General features: G+C 52.5%; 10 protein-coding genes across 10 annotated transcripts; 6 read left to right on the top strand and 4 right to left on the bottom strand.

Annotated features, from left to right (window-relative positions):
• Positions 1 to 333: 333 nt before the first annotated feature.
• AO090026000014 (uncharacterized protein) lies at positions 334 to 1,668 on the bottom strand (the record flags this gene model as incomplete). Its single annotated transcript, XM_001821464.1, has 1 exon — positions 334 to 1,668. The coding sequence occupies one exon, from the start codon at positions 1,666 to 1,668 to the stop codon at positions 334 to 336; it is 1,335 nt and encodes a 444-aa protein (XP_001821516.1).
• A 739-nt stretch (positions 1,669 to 2,407) lies between these two features.
• Positions 2,408 to 3,858, top strand: tpcD (trypacidin cluster transcriptional coactivator tpcD; the record flags this gene model as incomplete). Its single annotated transcript, XM_023236266.1, has 3 exons — positions 2,408 to 2,590; positions 2,686 to 3,198; positions 3,259 to 3,858. 3 exons carry the CDS (start codon positions 2,408 to 2,410, stop codon positions 3,856 to 3,858), a joined length of 1,296 nt encoding a protein of 431 aa, XP_023090856.1.
• Positions 3,859 to 4,419: 561 nt separating this feature from the next.
• Positions 4,420 to 5,256, top strand: AO090026000016 (uncharacterized protein; the record flags this gene model as incomplete). Its single annotated transcript, XM_023236265.1, has 1 exon — positions 4,420 to 5,256. One exon carries the CDS (start codon positions 4,420 to 4,422, stop codon positions 5,254 to 5,256), a length of 837 nt encoding a protein of 278 aa, XP_023090857.1.
• Positions 5,257 to 5,662: 406 nt separating this feature from the next.
• AO090026000017 (alpha/beta hydrolase) lies at positions 5,663 to 7,178 on the top strand (the record flags this gene model as incomplete). The annotated part of the gene is made up of 2 exons (XM_023236264.1): positions 5,663 to 5,698; positions 6,267 to 7,178. 2 exons carry the CDS (start codon positions 5,663 to 5,665, stop codon positions 7,176 to 7,178), a joined length of 948 nt encoding a protein of 315 aa, XP_023090858.1.
• Positions 7,179 to 7,468: 290 nt separating this feature from the next.
• Positions 7,469 to 8,473, top strand: AO090026000018 (aldo/keto reductase; the record flags this gene model as incomplete). Its single annotated transcript, XM_023236263.1, has 2 exons — positions 7,469 to 8,039; positions 8,097 to 8,473. 2 exons carry the CDS (start codon positions 7,469 to 7,471, stop codon positions 8,471 to 8,473), a joined length of 948 nt encoding a protein of 315 aa, XP_023090859.1.
• A 1,093-nt stretch (positions 8,474 to 9,566) lies between these two features.
• On the top strand, positions 9,567 to 10,466 carry arp2 (hydroxynaphthalene reductase arp2; the record flags this gene model as incomplete). The annotated part of the gene is made up of 3 exons (XM_001821469.1): positions 9,567 to 9,893; positions 9,944 to 10,267; positions 10,329 to 10,466. The coding sequence occupies 3 exons, from the start codon at positions 9,567 to 9,569 to the stop codon at positions 10,464 to 10,466; spliced, it is 789 nt and encodes a 262-aa protein (XP_001821521.1).
• A 1,031-nt stretch (positions 10,467 to 11,497) lies between these two features.
• On the top strand, positions 11,498 to 13,033 carry AO090026000020 (cytochrome P450; the record flags this gene model as incomplete). The annotated part of the gene is made up of 2 exons (XM_001821470.3): positions 11,498 to 11,979; positions 12,034 to 13,033. The coding sequence occupies 2 exons, from the start codon at positions 11,498 to 11,500 to the stop codon at positions 13,031 to 13,033; spliced, it is 1,482 nt and encodes a 493-aa protein (XP_001821522.3).
• A 1,051-nt stretch (positions 13,034 to 14,084) lies between these two features.
• Positions 14,085 to 15,676, bottom strand: AO090026000021 (cytochrome P450; the record flags this gene model as incomplete). Its single annotated transcript, XM_023236262.1, has 3 exons — positions 14,085 to 14,420; positions 14,479 to 15,573; positions 15,620 to 15,676. The coding sequence occupies 3 exons, from the start codon at positions 15,674 to 15,676 to the stop codon at positions 14,085 to 14,087; spliced, it is 1,488 nt and encodes a 495-aa protein (XP_023090860.1).
• A 367-nt stretch (positions 15,677 to 16,043) lies between these two features.
• On the bottom strand, positions 16,044 to 17,600 carry AO090026000022 (cytochrome P450; the record flags this gene model as incomplete). The annotated part of the gene is made up of 2 exons (XM_001821472.3): positions 16,044 to 16,394; positions 16,449 to 17,600. The coding sequence occupies 2 exons, from the start codon at positions 17,598 to 17,600 to the stop codon at positions 16,044 to 16,046; spliced, it is 1,503 nt and encodes a 500-aa protein (XP_001821524.3).
• A 374-nt stretch (positions 17,601 to 17,974) lies between these two features.
• On the bottom strand, positions 17,975 to 18,432 carry AO090026000023 (DUF1772 domain-containing protein; the record flags this gene model as incomplete). The annotated part of the gene is made up of 2 exons (XM_001821473.1): positions 17,975 to 18,330; positions 18,378 to 18,432. The coding sequence occupies 2 exons, from the start codon at positions 18,430 to 18,432 to the stop codon at positions 17,975 to 17,977; spliced, it is 411 nt and encodes a 136-aa protein (XP_001821525.1).
• Positions 18,433 to 18,576: the final 144 nt, after the last annotated feature.

Raw genomic sequence — 18,576 nt, 5'->3', positions numbered from 1 at the left:
GGCGATGACTTCGTAAAAGTCGCATGATCCGTGCATCGTGATCGCCACTGGAAGTGTGTTGATCGATCGGCCAGTCTCGCCCTTTCAAGGCCGGTTGATCGAAGAGAAATCGTGGATGCAATGTAACCATGACAAAGACGGATCCTGGCGAGATGGCGGTTGCCACGATTTGCTCCCCCCCCCCCCCCCCACCCCTGCACCCAAAAAGGCGCAAAAACACTAATCGCAAGGGGGTGAGGGGCAGCGGGTGAGCTGATATCATGTCGATATCATTCCAATTTTAATGGAGAGGGAAACCGGCCTGTCATCTGCTCCTGGCGGTGGGGCTTTTCTTCATTCTCGATGCAGGTAATCAATAATGTCGGAGGACACGGCGCGCAAGCGGTGGCGGAGATTTGCTTCGAGGCCACTAAACCCGAGTAGTGAGAAAGGGGACGCTGGATGGTGCGCCGGTATCCCTGCTGCATCGTCTCCACCTTCTTGCAGGCGCTTGGCCAATAGGTTCACCAGCGACTGGACTCGGTGCAGTTCGCTCAGAACAAGCTGTGCCGCCACTCGCGGCTGGTCTTCCTCATCCACACAATCCTCGCCCACCATACTAGGGAGGTGCAGCACGCGCTCTTCCGTCAGACAGCCACTGGACACGGTGGCGGGACTGTTGCTACAGCTGCCACTGTTGGTTTCTCCACTCGCCGCCGTTGAGGTACACTGGGTGCCTGCTGCCGCAGCATACCATGCCAGCACCTTGAGAACGATAAGGACGACCATGCTCAGCAAGTAGCCATCCTGCGCGCACGAACACCCGAGGATCTTCCGGACCGCATCGGTAGCCCTCTTGTTCCCCGAGATGACCATATCAGTCGTCATCAGGTTGTACGAACTGTCCTCACCGTCCGTCAGCCGTAGTTGACAGCCCAGCGGGGCGTGGGGGAAGAGGTGGGTCAGTGTTTGTAGTGCTAGCGAAAAGCAGCAATAGCGCGCCTGAAACGGTGGTAGTGGGGCCGACTCGAGGAACGGGTCGATCATGGGGGTCCCTACTTCCAAAAACGCGTCGAAAAGACTCCCCGTCGACTCGGCCAAGAAATCGGCATGGTTTCCGTGTTCCATTGACTGCAACGAGCCCCCGAATTCCGAATCGACTGTTAGGGAAGACAGGGTGCTTTGCTCCTGACCAGCCAGATCTCCTCCAAGGCCCTGGGTCTCCACGGGTGGCGGCGGACTCTGATGAGAAAAGATGGCGGAGACGCTACTGCTACCATTCGGGGTGGGCAGAGCGTGTGGTGGTTGATTCGATTGAGGATGAGATTGTGGATGCGGTTGCGGATGAGAATGAGCATGAGTGTGGGCCTGGGTATGAGCATGAGGCGTTGAGTACGTGTTATGCGCCGGAAGTCCCTGTTCCGACCTGGCTGAAGGAAGACTCTCTGATGGTCGCCGAGTTGAATCAAGGGGACTGGGAGCGCGCGGATTGCGGCCCATCCGCTTGGAGACCATGTATTGACAGGCAAGACCACGTTCGATACACCGAGCACAGGCCGGTTTCTCCTTGGTGCATCGCACTTTTGAGCTGGCACAACTCGTACAGCTATCCCGGAGCTTTCGGGCGCGGCGAGTCTGGGAGGAACGGATCGGTCCGGGAGATGCCCGGGGGGAGATATGGTCAACCATCGTGGAGGTGAGGAAGGAATTCAGGAATTCTCAATTGAAAGCGGAAAGAAAACACACAATGTGAAGGCTTTCTCCGGGAGAGTAGCCCACCCTTTTCGTTGCCTCGCACTTAGACCTAAATGTATGTACACTCCTGTCACCAGCTGAGGGGTTCTGACTTGGCCCAAGGATTGTCTAGCTGTGCGTTCCTTGTTTACGTACCGAGGCTGAAACCGGGTGACCAGAGAACTGCGTTATCGGTTTAACGAAGCGAACCAAGAGCAACAAATAATGTTCAGCTTGCTGGCCCGCCTGCATGCATGCCTCGGGCTCAAGATAACGTAGTCCGTCATGGGCGGGCTGAGAACCCAGAAAAGACTTGTTTCCTGCAAGCTAGATCTTTAGCACCTGCATGAGCTCCAGGGAGCCCTGGATCCGTCCCGTTGCAGTGTTGAGATACCACCCTGCGAAGCTATTCTAAGAATGGGACATAGATATGCCTGCCTGGCTAACGATGCTGACGAAAGATAAAAAGTACGAGCCGGCAGATGGTACCCGGCTTGCAGATCAGCACTCCTTGACGCAGAGGAAGGACTACACTGGTCAGATCTAAAACCTCTTCAGATCACCCGTATTCTCAGCGACTTTTAAAATCCAATGGGACGTTCAGTAGCTCTCCTTGCACCGCACGGCGATTTGCCGGTGGACTTTTAATTCAATATCTTCTGCTCTCGGCCTTGTTCACGAGCTATCCTCAGCCATGACCTTGACTGACCTAGAAATCTGCGCCGAGGAAATTGCAACCGCCGCCAGAACCCTGGCGAGTGACGGGCACTCTGGCGGGTATTCAGCTGGGCTCCCTGACCATCTCCGACCCGTTCAGCGAACGCTGATTGCCAATGCCTCGCAAGTATTAGCCCTCGCCAGCCAGCCCGCCGACTTGGTCCGACAGTTGGCTCTCTATGTGCATACTCCCCCCCCTCCCTTTCCCACTCTATGAAGAGATAAACCCATCAAGGTGCTAATCATGCTGTACAGAACCAGCTTTTGGCATGCTTGCGGTGGCTGGGGGAGTTCCAGGTGCTGGCGTGTATCCCTCTGGATGAATCCGTACCCTTTGAGGACGTGGCAGACATTGCAGGAGTCCCTGAGTGTCGGCTACGTCGGCTGGTGCGACCGTTATTTACAATAGGCTTTCTTTGTGAGCCGTCACCGGGGCATGTGGCCCACAGTGTGTTGTCGAAACAGTTCGTGACCCAACCAGCCCTGCTGGACGCCATTCTTTTCATGTCGGAGACTCTGGCTCCGTCAGCATCAGCTATGGGGACCCAAACGCGCAGGTTTGGGGCCTCAGAGCAGGCCGAAGATTCCGCTTGGAATATGGCTGTAGGAAGTGACTCCCCTTTTGCCGCATGTCTTCAACAACGACCCAAGGTTAAGCGGCAGCTGGGTGCCTACCTCTCCTACGTGTCAAGTTCAATTGATGCCGGCGTGGAGGATACGCTCACTCGGATGAACTGGCAAAACTTGGGAATGGCAACGGTCGTGCATGTGCGAATCCTATCCCCCGATCGTGGTATTCAACCTTTGACTAACCTCATCTTCATGTAGGTGGGCGCCCAGTCACCCTCACTGGTTGTTGCCCTCGCTCCGCAATTTCCATCACTCCGTTTCCTCGTGCAGACAGAAGCTAAGACCGAGTCTGGCGGTCATCAACCATGTCTCGATAATCATGGCATATCTGCATTGAAACTAGCGAGCATACCTCTGCATCTACGCGCACGCATCACTTGGGGTACCCGTCTATCAACAGCAACACAACCTGTCCTCGATGCGGCCGTGTATCTCATCTCCATCCCATTCCCATCCCCACAGTCGCCGGCGATGGAAATCACCATGCGAGTCGCTCAGGCGCTCAAGGCTCATGTGGAGGTGTTGCGGAACAATTCAGACGAGCGGCTCATTTTGACGCTGCCGATGTCGTCGGCCACAAGGTCGATGGACGCCGCGGCGCGAGCGGCGGTCAGTCTGAGCGATCTCTCCTTACTGCAGCTAACCAATGGGGGTTCCCTCAACATGGGCGAGATACGAGACTTGCTGCGCAGTCGCTCCGACGGGCTCGTGGTGATGCGGGAAGTTCGCTCTCCCACCAACGCTGTTATTGCATTTGAGATTCAGTACCGTGTGGATAACGATGACAACCGATATTAAAGTCTAATGACCTTTCTTGCTGCAGCTATATTGCCCACAATCTTAAAGACTAGCTTAGTAACATCCTGACCATGTAGCAGTGGGGCTATTGATGGCTGGACTCTCCTGGAAGTTATACAAATGCATAAAACCAACTCTGCCTGGGTTTAGTCCTAGGCGGGATAGGATGGTGACTAGGGCGTTGCATTGCAAGGAGCTTTGAGTTGAATACGATTTGTGATCAAATCTCCCTTTGTGTCCGGTCACTTAGAGCTCGTTGGCGCGCTTGTTACCACGCTTGATGCTGCCACGTAAATAATGATCGGGGCGTTGTTTACAGAGGAGCTAGCAAGATATTCAGGGACATGTATTCGATCTTGCTCTGCTAGCAGTAGAATCCCACACTGAAAACTATTGCGTCGTTGCCTCGTCCACCCCCTAGTGACAAGTCAAACCTTTCGCACTCCGAGACCCGGTAGCCGGGAGACTCTATCACGCCAGTTCAGATATATATATATATATAAGTGCGGAGAGAGAGAAAGAGAATACGGCATCGAAGGCAACAGCTACCTCAACCACGTAATGGAAGTTCTGAATACAACCGTTGACCTGGGGACTCTACGGGGGAAAAGTGCTCTCATCACTGGTGGTGCATCAGGCATCGGGTTGGCCACGGCGCGAGCATGGGCAGCAGCCGGTATGTATGTTACTATTGCTGACATTCAACCTCTAGAGACGGGGCAGAACATCCTCGCCGACCTAGCAGGCGGACACGTCCACTACGTCTGCTGCGATGTGACCTCGTGGGAGAGCCAAATCAAAGCCTTCAAAGAAGCAATTCAATTCACCCCTTCGAAGGCCCTTGACATTGTGGCGGCCTTTGCAGGTGTCTCCTTTGCAGGCGGAAACCAGGTTGACCACGTCTTGGCCGCTGGTGATCCTCGTCTGGACGTGAATCCATCCCCCCCGGATATTCGCAACATCCAGGTGAACTTGATCGGCGTCTACTACACCTCGTGGCTGGGCCTGTATTACCTGCGCCTTCCCCCGACAAACAAGGCCGCCAATCCGTCCCCTGACAAGTCACTGATCCTCATGGGCTCCATCGGGTCGTACATGGACAGCCCCAAGGCCTCAACCTATCCCGCCAGCAAGTTTGGCGTCCGGGGGTTATTTCGCAGCACTCGGGCTCGCACGCGGGAGCTGGGAGTACGCTGTAACCTTCTTGCTCCTTGGTTCATCGACACCCCACTGATTGCGCCTATGAAGAAGGCTATGGCTGCTCGAGGAATCGACATGGCGCAGCGGTTGACGTTTGCGAGCGTCGACGCCTGCGTGGAGGCGGCCACCACTTGCGCTGCTAATCCCCAGCTCCACGGTACGCCCCCAATGCGGTATGCCTATTGCCTTAAAACCTAATGAGTCTTGGTAGGTCGGGCACTCGCTATCCAGCCCGAGGGAATCTTTGACCTTAAGGATGACCTCGAGTATGGTTGGGGAGGCGATCAACTACGGCCAATTATGCAGCGCCGACGGGAAGCGGGTTTTGATGCTTGAGCATAGTCTACCATTTATATCCTATCCTGAAGCTGCCGTTCCGTCTAGACAACTATGTCTACCCGATACAGTAGTTTATTCCCTAAAACTCAATATCATATGCAATCGTACTTTCATGATCGCACACTTCTTGATAGAGAATATTCACCCTATCCACGTCAGGTCTCCTTGCCATGTACTTGGTAAATCCAAAACTCACTGATGGTGACTTGGATGTGTAAAGAAGGTCGCTAAACTCTCCAGATAGTCTAGCAGTACAACGACCGCCATGTCGAACCCCTTGGCCAAGGGAGCCGTGAACTCCGTTGGTGAATCGGCCCGCAAGTCGAGGAGTCCTGAGCACCGCCCTTATGAGTGAATTCGCTCCCATGGCAGGTCTGGGCGATTGCAACTCACCGGGCACTTGGCCAACCATCGCATGGGCTTGTTGCTTCCATTTCTCTACCTTAATAGGATCGGCATCGGCTTTGAGCTTAAACAGGGCTGGGGCGGCGATAATGGATAGTTAGTGGAGATCTACTACCCTGAAACTTATGCGTACGTACCGATATGATAAACAGGCATCTTGCATAGTACTACCTGCTGAGAATGTGGTATTCAACTACGAGAGATGTGCTTTTGGGGAAAGTCTATACTGACATTGCGGCGGAACAGATGTGTTATAGAACTCAAGAAGCGAGAATTCGCTGTCCGACTTTGATGTTGGTTATATACGTGTACCGTTGTAGGGCGGCTTCACAATCACCATGATAATATCGCTGTAGAGACACTGGCATACTGCGATGGAAACCCCTTTTGCCGCTCCGTGGCACCAGGTAACGCTTCCGTTGACAGCAGAGGACATGGACCGATGGGACTGACGGTGATTGTAGTTCGTCGAGGATTTGGGGCAAACCCCGTGTCTCCCAGGAAAGGATTTAGACAGCATTCTGGCCGGTTGGGGCCAGCTGGCTGGAACATTAGCTACGCGCTACGGGTTCCCTCCGCCCGATGAGAGCGTGACGACCGAGGATGTCCAGTTGGATGGACTGTGGCTGCGTTGCTACACTCCCCCTAAAGCGACGGGTCAGGAACCAGTGGGCCTCTACTTTCATGGGGGAGGCTGGGTGATGGGAGGAGTCAATGAAGAAGATGGTTTCTGTCGCGTGATCAGTCGTCAATGCCAGATGCGCCTGGTCAGCGTGGAATACCGCAAGGCTCCTGAGACTCGCTATCCTGGCGCGTTGAACGACGGCGTTATCGCTGCCCTCTGGGCACTATCGCGCTATGAGAACCAACCGCTCATCCTGATGGGCACGTCCGCCGGCGGGAATCTGGCCTTTGGCACGGCCTTGCGACTGATCGACCAAGACATGGCGGATAAAGTCAGCGGCGTGGTGGCGTTGGCGCCCATCACCGTGCACCCGGATGCAGTTCCAGAACATTTGAAGGAGCAGTACACGGCGTATGAGGAGAATGCGGAGTTGACGGTCAACTCGCGGGCTGCCATGCAGGTGTTTTTTGATTGTTACAAGGCGCCGGTGGACGACGTCTACACCTCTTGTCTTCTGCACCCGAGGTTGCTTGCTCTACCAAAGGTTTATATTGCTGAGCTGGGGCTGGACACGCTACGAGATGATGCCAGGTTGATGAAGGGGGCGTTGGACACTGCTAAGGTGCCGGTTATGTACGATGCCTATCCGGGTTTTCCCCATTGCTCGTTCATGTTTCCTTTTAAATCTCTAGGAGAGCATCAGAGGACTTTCTTCGGGGGAGTAGCTAAGGCAGTACGGTGGATGTCATAGCAAATTACATGCTTATATTCTTATGCGAGAGGAAGAGATCACAATTGATCTGATATTACGACTACAAGAATAGCGGTGACATCCAGCATGCGTATCTTGCCAATGGGTGAGCTATCGAACTAATTGGCCCACCGGGCTTTCGGAAAGCGATCAGCTTGTAAGGCATTCTAGCGACTTTGACTTCATCTATTATAAACTGTGAATAAATATTCTAGCTGGTCGCAACTTTTTAACTTCCTACAAACTCCTTCTGCCGTCTATAGTCAACAAACACCACAAGAACAGCAATCATGGTTCTCCCTACTGCCCCAGAGCCTCCCACCCTGCTAGGATATCATCGGATCCTATCACCTAGCGCCGGTGTTCGTGTGTCGCCCTTATGCCTGGGAACGATGAGCTTCGGCAATGGCTGGAAAGGGGTAATGGGTGAGTGTGACCAGGCAACCAGCTTCAACATGCTAGACACTTTCTACGAGAGCGGCGGGAACTTTATCGACGTGGCCAACTTCTATCAGGGAGGCGATAGCGAAAGATGGGTGGGTGAATGGATGGCACAGCGGCAGAATCGTGATGAGATCGTATTATCCACCAAGTACACGATGGGATACACGATGTTCGGCCCGCAAAAGATCAAGTCGAACTATCAGGGTAACCATACCAAGAGTCTGCGTCTCTCAGTCAAGGCCAGTTTGCAGAAGCTGCAGACTGATTATATCGACCTCTTGTACGTGCACATGTGGGACTTTACCACGAGTGTGGAGGAAGTGATGCGAAGTCTCAACCACCTGGTGGCCAATGGCAAGGTTCTGTATCTGGGGGTCAGCGATACCCCAGCCTGGCTTGTGGTCAAATGCAATGCATGTACGTGCATTTGTCTTGTCAGATGTAGTTGATTGTTGAAGTTAATGATTGCTACAGTTGCTCGAGCCAACGGACTTACCCCGTTTAGCGTCTACCAAGGCCACTGGTCGTGCGCTTTCCGGGACTTTGAGCGGGACATCCTGCCTATGTGTGAGTCTGAGGGCATGGGTCTCGCGCCATGGGGTGTACTGGGCCGCGGTCAGTTCCGTAGCGCCGAGGAGTTTTCTCGTGAGGGTCGCAAGATGGGTCCTCAGGATGAGAAGCACCGACGACTTGGAGAGAAGCTCGATCAGATGGCGCAACAGAAGAACATTAAGGCTACTAGTATTGCTCAAGCCTACGTCATGCACAAGGCCCCCTATGTATTCCCAGTCATTGGGGTCGCAAGGTGGAGCACCTCAAGGAGAACATTAAGGCTCTCGGCTTGGTACTGAGCGAGGAGGAAATCCGTGAAATCGATGATGCCGAACCATTTGACGTCGGATTCCCCATGAATTTCTTATTTGAAACGCCGACACAAAGCTACCGTACTAACATGACGAGCAAGGATATATGGCAGCTGTCATGCAACACTCGGCTAGAAACAGTGCCCAAGCAACAGGTGAGTAGTGTCTTTGTGTCCCTCACAGGGTGATAGCTATTGACTAGACGTGCTCTATCAGCCGATCGAACCTTTCTAAGGTGCGAAGTACTTTGGTTCTGCCTCAAAATGAGCCTAGTGGTGGCGGAATACTTTTGTTGGAGAGCGTTGCAATATGGATCTGGGCTGTTTTGCTGTATGGTTGATCACCTTTTCGGGCGAGGATGCCTCTTTGATGAGACGAATTCAGTTCTTTTCCCCCCTGTCCTTGTCCTTTTAGTCCTTCAGCAAAGAATGAGCCACTTGTTCCATTATAAGCCTGAGAATCTTTGCTTGGTCAAACACACCTACTACGCGACGTAACTACATCTATTGTAGAACAGAGACACGCCTACTAGATGGAAAAGCCGACACTGATTAAACGAACAAGGGAAATATTGCTGCATCCATTACTCAACGATGCAAGCGATAATATTTCGGATTAAGCCCCCGTTGAACGTATTTTCTAAGACATGCAGGAGACATATACAGACTGCCCACAAGGTTAGAATCGACGCAAGGTTCCCTAAGCGACCAGTGAGAGATTGGCTTTTGATCGAGGTAGAGGTAGAGCAACCCCCTATGTGCATGACCTGACGCAAGCGGTGGTTTTCGTTTATTATTGTGTTTTTGGTGTGATTGGTTTAGAGCCTGCTCCTATTCTCAGCTTCCTATGCGTTCAGCCTACCATAAACAAGACGTATCACTACATAGAAGTTTTGGGCTCGCCGCCCGATGAGCTACTGGTATTCAGATATTTCGGTCTCCGAGGAAAGATTTGTTTGGTGGCCAACCATCCATAGCTGCGTATATATGTACTGCATGACCGGTCCCATGGGTCACCGTTTTAACAGAACTACACATCATTTTGCCTCCCTAAAGTCTCTACCCCAGACGATATCTTCAGCATGTCCGACAACCACCGTTTAGATGGAAAAGTGGCCTTGGTGACAGGCGCCGGCCGCGGCATCGGTGCTGCTATCGCCGTCGCCCTTGGTGAGCGCGGAGCCAAAGTCGTGGTGAACTACGCCCATTCCCGTGAGGCCGCGGAGAAAGTGGTTGAACAGATCAAGGCCAATGGTACCGACGCTATCGCAATCCAGGCCGATGTCGGGGATCCTGAGGCGACGGCGAAGTTAATGGCGGAGACGGTGCGCCATTTTGGCTACCTGGACATCGTGTCATCGAACGCTGGAATTGTATCGTTCGGTCACCTGAAAGACGTGACCCCAGAAGTATGAACCACAGATAACGCATTAAAGGCATAAGCTAAAAGAAATATTAGGAATTTGACCGGGTCTTCCGGGTCAACACCCGTGGCCAGTTCTTCGTGGCGCGGGAGGCCTATCGCCATATGCGGGAAGGAGGCCGGATTATCCTGACCAGCTCTAACACTGCTTGCGTGAAGGGGGTCCCCAAGCATGCTGTATACTCCGGGTCCAAGGGGGCTATTGACACCTTTGTTCGCTGCATGGCCATCGACTGCGGAGACAAGAAGATCACCGTGAATGCGGTGGCCCCTGGAGTCATCAAGACTGATATGTTTTTGGCTGTGTCGCGGGAGTATATCCCCAATGGTGAGACTTTCACCGATGAGCAGGTAGACGAGGTCAGCTTTCCCCCCATAGACTGCGTCTTGTTGGGTTCCCGCTTAACGAAGTCTTATCTAGTGTGCCGCTTGGCTCTCTCCTTTGAACCGCGTGGGCCTCCCTGTGGATGTCGCCCGGGTAGTGAGCTTCCTGGCATCTGACGCAGCCGAATGGGTAAGTGGAAAGATCATTGGGGTGGATGGTGGCGCTTTTCGATAAATCTTTACCGGTATATACTCGTGGGTCAAGTGTATTCTCTCGTATTCTAAAGAGCTAGACGTCGTATCTGATAGGATTTGCTAGTTAAACTACAACGTAATATAAGCTCTACTACTCCAAAGTAGCGACATGAAACAATTTGCATAGGTGTTGGAGAACCATTCCCATTAGGCTAAGTACGGTAACTTCATATATCCAATGCGGCCGTTGTGAGATGGACAATTCCAGTTCATTGCGTCGTTTTTCTCACTTCACCGAGCACCACCGCTCTCATTTTGGACCGATCTGTGAATCTATCCTCGTCCTCCGCCACCTCCGTAGTCGACATAACAGGGACAAATTGTTGAAATGCGGCTTCGCTCTCAAAGTTTATAATAGCAAACCCGTCATAGGTAAAGTCGGAGGGCTCCCCAACCAGCACAGCAGCGGGAAAGTCGGGAGCTTGACTATCACGTTTCAAATAGTGTCGAATATGACTGCGTGGAAATCGAGATCCTCCAAGGCGTCGGAGTAATGGCACATGGTGGTTCTCCCAGTAATCCTGGAAGGCGTCGGGGGAAAGGTCTGGCTTGCGAGTCACAAAAACAGCAATGGTGAAGCCGTCGGTCGACATATCCAATACAAGCTCAGCGAGGTAACAGGAGAGAAATCAGAAATGTGGGTAAGCTTAGTTTGTCAAGGCTGGATGGGGTAAAGGAGTGGAATATAGTTATGTTGGCAGGCATGCAGTCGGGGGATGGAAAAGTCCTCGGTCCCCGAATTTGACGAACTAGGGACATGAACTCAATTCATATTATTATTCTAGTTATCCCATCTTAATGAACCTCACTGGCTCTACCCTCGAAGGGAAATTCTATCATGTACCTTTCGCTCCTCATAGCCCTGAGCGTGGTTTCTTTCATCCGTTTCCTTACGGCGTTCTACCGGGCCCGCCAGGAAGTATGGAAGTTGCAAAAAGCCAACCTGGTACTCTCCCCTACTTTGATCACGGAAGGACCAAGAGAGACCATGGAGCTGACGATGTATAGCCTATGCCAGAGTTCCAGCTTCTGGCTGGACACTTTGGGACCCTTAAGAAAACTATCCAAGGGATGCCATCAGATGCGACGCTTCATAGCATCATGCTGAAGATCTCCCAGCAATTCCCGTCCGGCATTTTCTACATTAATATGTGGCCCTTCAGCGGGACTTGGATGATTGTTTCGACTCCCTCGGCTGCAAGCCAAATCCAGAAGTTGAATCTGAGCAAGCCGGCCATCCTGCGTCGACCCCTGGAGATGGTGACAGGAGGACCCAGCATGATGAGCATGCATGGCGAGACTTGGAAGAAGTGGCGGGCGCTGTTCAATCCAGGATTTAATCCAGCCTACATTATTGGCCTGGCGCCAAATATCAGCGATGAAGTGGCCATCTTCTGCGCTCAATTGCGCAAAATAGCCCAACAAGGCGAGGTGTTTCCTCTCGAATCGCTCACCACCCGATTAACGGTGGATTCCATTTGCTCGGTAGTGCTGTATGTGGACTCCTATTGAACATATTGCATCGCTATAATTAACGAGACGAGCAGAGACACTCAATTACACCACCAAATCAAGGATCACCCACTCGCCACGGCCCTGCAGCGACAGATCGATTGGACCTCCTTTGGTACTACGTTTAACCCATTCAAGCGTTATTTGACCATTAGGCCGTTGGTGCTATGGTATAATAACAAGTTTATGGACCGAATTATAGACGGCGAAGTGGATCGTGCCTACTGCACTCCACCAGGTCATCCCTCCAAATCTGTGATTTCACTAGCTCTACGAGAATATCTCCAGGAGCAAGCCAGCAACAACAGCACTCGGTCCCTTGCGGAATTCAAGCGACTGGTGGCTCCTCAGCTGCGCGTTTTTCTTTTCGCCGGCCGCAACACCACAAGTAGCACTCTGATATACACCTACTACCTACTCGCTCAGCACCCCGAGGCCCTGGCGAAGATACGTGCTGAACATGGAGACGTGCTGGGTGCGGATCCAGCAGAAGCTCAGGGCCGTATCAAGGAAGATGTTCAATTACTAAACAAGCTTCCCTACACAACGGCCGTGATCAAAGAAACGTTGCGGCTCTTCCCTCCATCGGCATCAATGCGGGAGGGCCGACCTGACGCTGAAATCATTGGAGAAGACGGTCAACGATATCCCACAGTGGGGTGCAACGTCTGGACGCTCACGGTGGCTCTTCACCATAATAGTGACTACTGGGACCAAGTGGAAAACTTCATTCCGGAGCGATGGTTGGTGGGCCCCGAAGATCCCCTATATCCGGTTAAAGGTGCCTGGAGAGCGTTTGAATTTGGGCCGCGGAGCTGTATTGGCCAGACATTGGCGATGTTGGAGCTTCGGATTGCCCTGGCCATGACTATCCGTCAGTTCGATATTACGCCAGCATACGATGAGTGGGACAGCATTCACCCGGCCACTACTGCCAGAGAAGTTAATGGGCATCGTGCCTACCAGGCGGAGAGAGGCGCTGGGGGCGCTCACCCTGCCGACGGGTTTCCATGTCGTGTCAAGGAACGATGTTGAAACTGGCTATAGCTTCTAATACATCATCCTGTAGCATGCGTGTCTTAATTTAAGTTCTTCCGTCTACTGTACGAGCAACCCAAGCTTTGGTGGAATTTACAGATTGTAGGAAGTGGTGCCCTAACAAGAGACCATGTAAAAGTCCACGGTAGTTCTATACAACAGCTCGCTCCCTAGCCAAGACGGGACATGCAATGCAAGCCACAGGAGATCCTATTCTGTGGCTTGTGGATTACGTTATCGAAGACAAGGATCTGTTGTTCGGAGAGCGAAAAGATTAATTTACTGCTGTAGAGGAACGTTGCTGTGTTATCATATCATTGCTGTCTATCTCCAGTTCTCAACCAAAGCTATCGTGATCCTTTTGTTTGCTTAACCGCGACATTTCCCTTGCCCGTCTCGAAATTTAGACTGGACCGCGATACCTCCCAAGATGCCCCTCTCCGAAAACACAGCCCTGCGTCTGGCGGGCAACGCCTTCGGCACCATCATCCTCGGTTTCGGCATCAACGCCCTCATACGGCCCGACCATGCCCTTACCTTCTTCGAATGGACACCACCAACCGTAACCGCGGACAGACAGCTCGTGAACAGTCTGATGTACGTCTACGGAGTCCGGGACATTTACATGGGGCTGTCGGTCTACGTGGCCTCGATATTCGGCACCCCCAAGTCACTCGGATGGACGTTGTTGGCGTTTAGTGCGGTTGCGTTTGCCGACGGTGCGATTTGCTGGTCGTGGGGACACGGGGAATGGGGGCATTGGAGTTATGCGCCCATCATCGCGTTGATCGGTACTGCTCTGTCGGGACTGTTGGATTGAGTATCAGGTCGCTGCTCTTGATTTGGGTGGTGTTAGAGTAATCAAAGTGCAACGTTTGGTGTATCTAGGGTTCTCCAGGATGATCGTCGCTTCGCTGTCCGAAATCGCTGATTTTCGCAATGCGAGCGAGATTGTCGGCACAGACAGGGATAATTTACATTGACCGAGACTGTACGTGAATTATGAGACTCTATGACTGTATGCCTAAATATAATATAGTTGGATCTACTACTCATTGCGAGGTTCCAGGTTAACCCACAACGGGTTCTTATCCCACAGAATCCAAATGCCCTGCTCTGCCAGCCAGTCTGTATCCTTCATCCGCGTAGTATCTAATCGTAGGTCGAAATGCCAGAGAAGCTTGACTAGGATCAACCGCGTTTCCACGTAGGCTAGCTGTCGTCCAATGCAATTCCGCGGTCCGATGCTGAACGGTTGCGATACCTCGCGGCGATCGTGGGCAAATTCGCCTTGGCCTTGCCAACGCTCAGGCAGGAACTCTTCGGGACGATGGAAGTTACTGGATGACCTACAGGCGACAAACTGTTGTAGACCGACGGATGTCTGTTGTAGAGGCAAGTAAATATAAGTAGGGTTTGGAAAGGAACGCAACAAGACTTACCCCCCCGGGCACCCATCCGCCTGCAATATAAGCTCCCGACTGCGGCACGATGCGGTTACTCTGCATGGGTACCGGTGGATACAGACGCAGCGATTCCTCCAGAATTGCCTGCAATCCCTCGACACGCGATACACTCTGGGAGTCAATCTCCGATGCGTGGGTGAACTGCGATCGTATGCGAGAGGTAAGCTGGTGCAGATGGCCCGGGTTCTTTAGCAACAGCCAAGTACACCCACTTAACAAGGTGGCCGAAGTCTCGCTACCAGCTAGCACGATGGCACTGGTATTACTGATCATTTCCTCCCGCGACATGGGCGGTTCCCCGTCGGGTTTCTGGGCCAGTACAGCATCCCAGATATCCCCGCGGGGGGTGCTGGAGTTTTTAAGGCGACGGTCGACCTGGTCGGTCGTGAACTGTGCGTTCCGGCGTCGCTGTTCTAGCAGCTTGCGGGATCCCAGAAGCTGCAGAAGACCATCCAGTCGGTAGCGACGAAAGGCGTTCAGAATGGGAATCAACTTGACATTACCCTGAATGGATGAAATCCATGGATGAGTCTGGACGTTGTCAAGGCAGCCGAACGAGTTTCCAAAAGCGAGGTCGCCGATAATGTCGAAGGTGGCCCAGTTGAACCACAGCGTGAGGTCCAGAGGCCCCTGGCCACAGTTCTCATGGAGCCGCGTGATGAGCAGGTTAACACTGCGTTCGATTAGACTGCGCTGCTGCCGCAAACCTTTGTCGGAGAATGAAAAGGCCAACAGTCGTCGATAGCGGCGGTGGTGTGCATGGTCGGCGGCCAGGATGCCTGGGGTTCCATTGTGGAAGGGCGGAAGATGCATCGGGTCCTTGGGAAACTCCGGATTGCTCGTGTAGATAGGACTGGCCGCCTCAGGGACTATGAAAGACAGCTCATTGGGTGCGATTCGGACGACATGGCCGAATTGTTGGTGCAATCGCTGGAGATCGCGGACAAGGTTGCCTCGGATGTTACTGAGGATGTAGGGGCCACGCCAGATTGCCCACCAGCGAGGGCCTGGATATGATCGTAAAGGATGGATCCAAAGTCGGTAGAGAGCTAGAGAGGGCGGCGTCAGTACCTGCCTTTGTCAGTTCTATCGCCATGAATGAGAGGCAATCACGAACAGTTAGAACTATCAGTAGGAGAATATGGCCGTCTGAAGGCCATCCGTCGCCTCCCATCTTGATACGATTCTCACTTAATTTATGGAGCCACTGGCAGAAGGAAGCACCGTTACACGAGGAGGTCTAAGATAATAAATTGATATTAGATATTGTTAGTCGGGCTGCGAGTAGAACGAAGAGCGAGAGGCATCGGGGATTCATCGCCAGCAGTGGCCGATTCTAGGATACCGAATTTCGAGGAAATTCTCTAACTTCAACACGCCGCATCACCAGCTGGGTAGAGGGATGTCTCTCTACTACATCCTACATGATGCATATATGCGAATAAGGAATTGTGTATGCTACTTTGTTCATTTACATCCCGCTTGCTTCATCATTGATCTAATCGTATGGAGGTCTCGTGTCTTGGAAAATACCCCCAGCTTTACTGTGGACTGCTGGAAGAAGTACCCCTGGTCTTAATAAACATGTAAAGCTCTCGTTTGGCCCAGATAGACCAGATCTTCTGGTCGAGGAAGTTGCCAGTCTTGCCCACATCCAGAGTAAAATCAAAATGCCACAGGAGCTTAGCTAGCGTCAGACGAACTTCCGCGTAGGCCAGATTACGCCCAATACAGTTCCGCAGTCCAACAGACCATGGCTGGTAGGCGCCATAGTTGTCGTACTTGTACGGTTCCTCCGTCTTCTGTAGATGTCGCTCGGGGATGAACTTGTCGGCGTGAGTAAAGTTGTAGTCGGCAAAGTAGGCGCCAAGATGGCTAACACCGACCCTGGTCTAGGGGGAATCATTAGCATTTCACAATATCAGCCTTCATCCGGAGTTGAATACCTCTTCGGGCACGAATCGGCCGCAAACTGTTGCTCCACCAGCAGGGACCACGCGTGGAGGTTGACCAGGCACAGCTGGATACATGCGCAGCGTCTCGTCGATGACGGCAGCAAGGTACGGCAGATGCGAGACGGAAATCAAGTCAATGTCCTCCGGAGATGCAAAACTCTTCCTAATCTCCGCAGTAGCTTTCTCGATCTTGCCCGACAGACACAGCAGATACATCGCGCCGCTGAGCGCCGACGCTGTGGTCTCAGACCCTGCGACGACCATGACGGCAGCGTTATTGAGCATCTCGCCAGCGCTCATTCCATCCCCACGCTGATTATCGTCGGCACTCTTCACTAGAACCTTGTCCCAGAAATCGCCCAGGTCACCTTCCATTTTCATACGCTTGTTGAGCTTCTCAACGGCGTAGCTGTAATTTTCCTGCCGTTTACCCCGGAGCTCCTTGGGTAGCACGTAGGGGGTGAGGAACTCAATACCCATACTGCGCAGAACGTGTGAAATGGCCACACTCTTGAGATTCTTGTGAATGGCGTCTACCCATGGGTGCAGCTGCCGGCTCTTCAAACTGTCAAAAGATTCGCCGAAAGACAGAGCTCCGATGGAGTCAAAGATGGCCATATTAAAGTAGTACACCATCTCTGCAGAACGGCCCGTGTTGGCCATCTCACGCAGGACCTCAACTAGCAAGTCGGCGTATTGCACAATCGTGGACTCCTGGGTGCGAAGGCCTTTGTCGCTGAAGGCATGGCCGAACAGACTCCGGAACCGTGCATGGTTCTTCGTATCGGAGACGAGGATACTCATGACTCCGTTGGGCGCTAATGGGAGGCGTACGGGGTCCTTGAGGAACTCCGGTCGTCCTGGCACATGAGCGTGGATATCGCGCCAGGCTTGAGCATTTGCGTAGCTAATCTCATCGGGTTTAACCCGCACAGTATCGCCGTACTTCTGATGAAAACGCATTAGGTCATGGTGCATCGTACCGCGGAGTAATGCGATCTTCCAGGGTAGAGAGCTGGCTCGCCATAGCAGTGGACCAGGATATCCACGGAGTGGATGGAAGAACAGATTGTAACCCAGATGGAGGAGCACGTAGCCCACCGGTACGATAATAGCTAGGGCTGGTAGCGAGAGAAAATACATGGCTGTTGTGGTTTGGGGCCAGCTCAGTGCTAGTTCGAGGCGTGAAGGGTTAAAGTACAGTATTGAAGTCATACCTCGGACAGCGAAAGGCAGGCACTCGGACATAGTACTATATTAGATACAGCAGTCTTCATCTATCTGGTTATGCTACCTGGTAATCATATCAACTGTCAGGAAATATCCCACGTTTGTGCGTTCGGTCATGAACCGTTATCTTTATGACAAGGAGAACAACAAGTAGCTGCCTAGTGGTGAGGTGAATAAATCCAACGACGACACTCTCACATAGTACATTATAAGTAGACTAGCTGTAGAATCCCCAGCGAGCCCAACACTGCCCCAGCCAACGGAAAGAGTGCTCGCACTGCATTGAATCAGTCCCATTTTCGCACCAGCTGCTCGGTCTCCTCCCTGGAAATGACCACCCCCTTGTTGGTTTCAGTCTCTAGGCGAGCCAGCGCATTGTTAATTGAAGCCATCACTATCTCTGTAAAAGGAACCAGGCTGATGGTAGTAAGGCCAGCGGCGGCAGATACAAGCCAGGGTTTACGAGCCAAGTATTGGTGAACAGACACGGAAGCGTAGAGAAGTGTTGTAGTGAGGCCTAACACTCGGCCTTTGGTCGTTCCGATTTGATAGAGGCGTCTTTGGTAGCCGACAAGCTGTCCTGACTGAGTGACGGTTTGCAAGAAGGCAGGCATTGCGAGCCCATAGACGCTCATCATGGCTCCTGGATGGGTCAAAATTTGGACACAACCGAATTATGGGGAGACGTACCGGACATGAATGAGCCCATGACCACGGCGGTAGCTTGAATTGCAGTGGTCGTCATAGTATAGACATTCTATATTGTCTTCTGGAATTCACCTTTCCGTAGAGAGAAAATGCAAGTACAGTGAGTTTTAGAACGTGGTGCCATACTCTCGGCGAGCGAAGAAGGATGGTTTTCAATACAATAATGGTGTTCCGCAACTAC

The sequence above is a fragment of the Aspergillus oryzae genome, chromosome 3, assembly GCF_000184455.2.
Source record: "Aspergillus oryzae RIB40 DNA, chromosome 3".
NCBI lineage: Eukaryota > Fungi > Ascomycota > Eurotiomycetes > Eurotiales > Aspergillaceae > Aspergillus > Aspergillus oryzae.
Note: the sequence above shows the minus strand (reverse complement) of the source record. Positions and strands in the feature narration are given on the sequence as shown.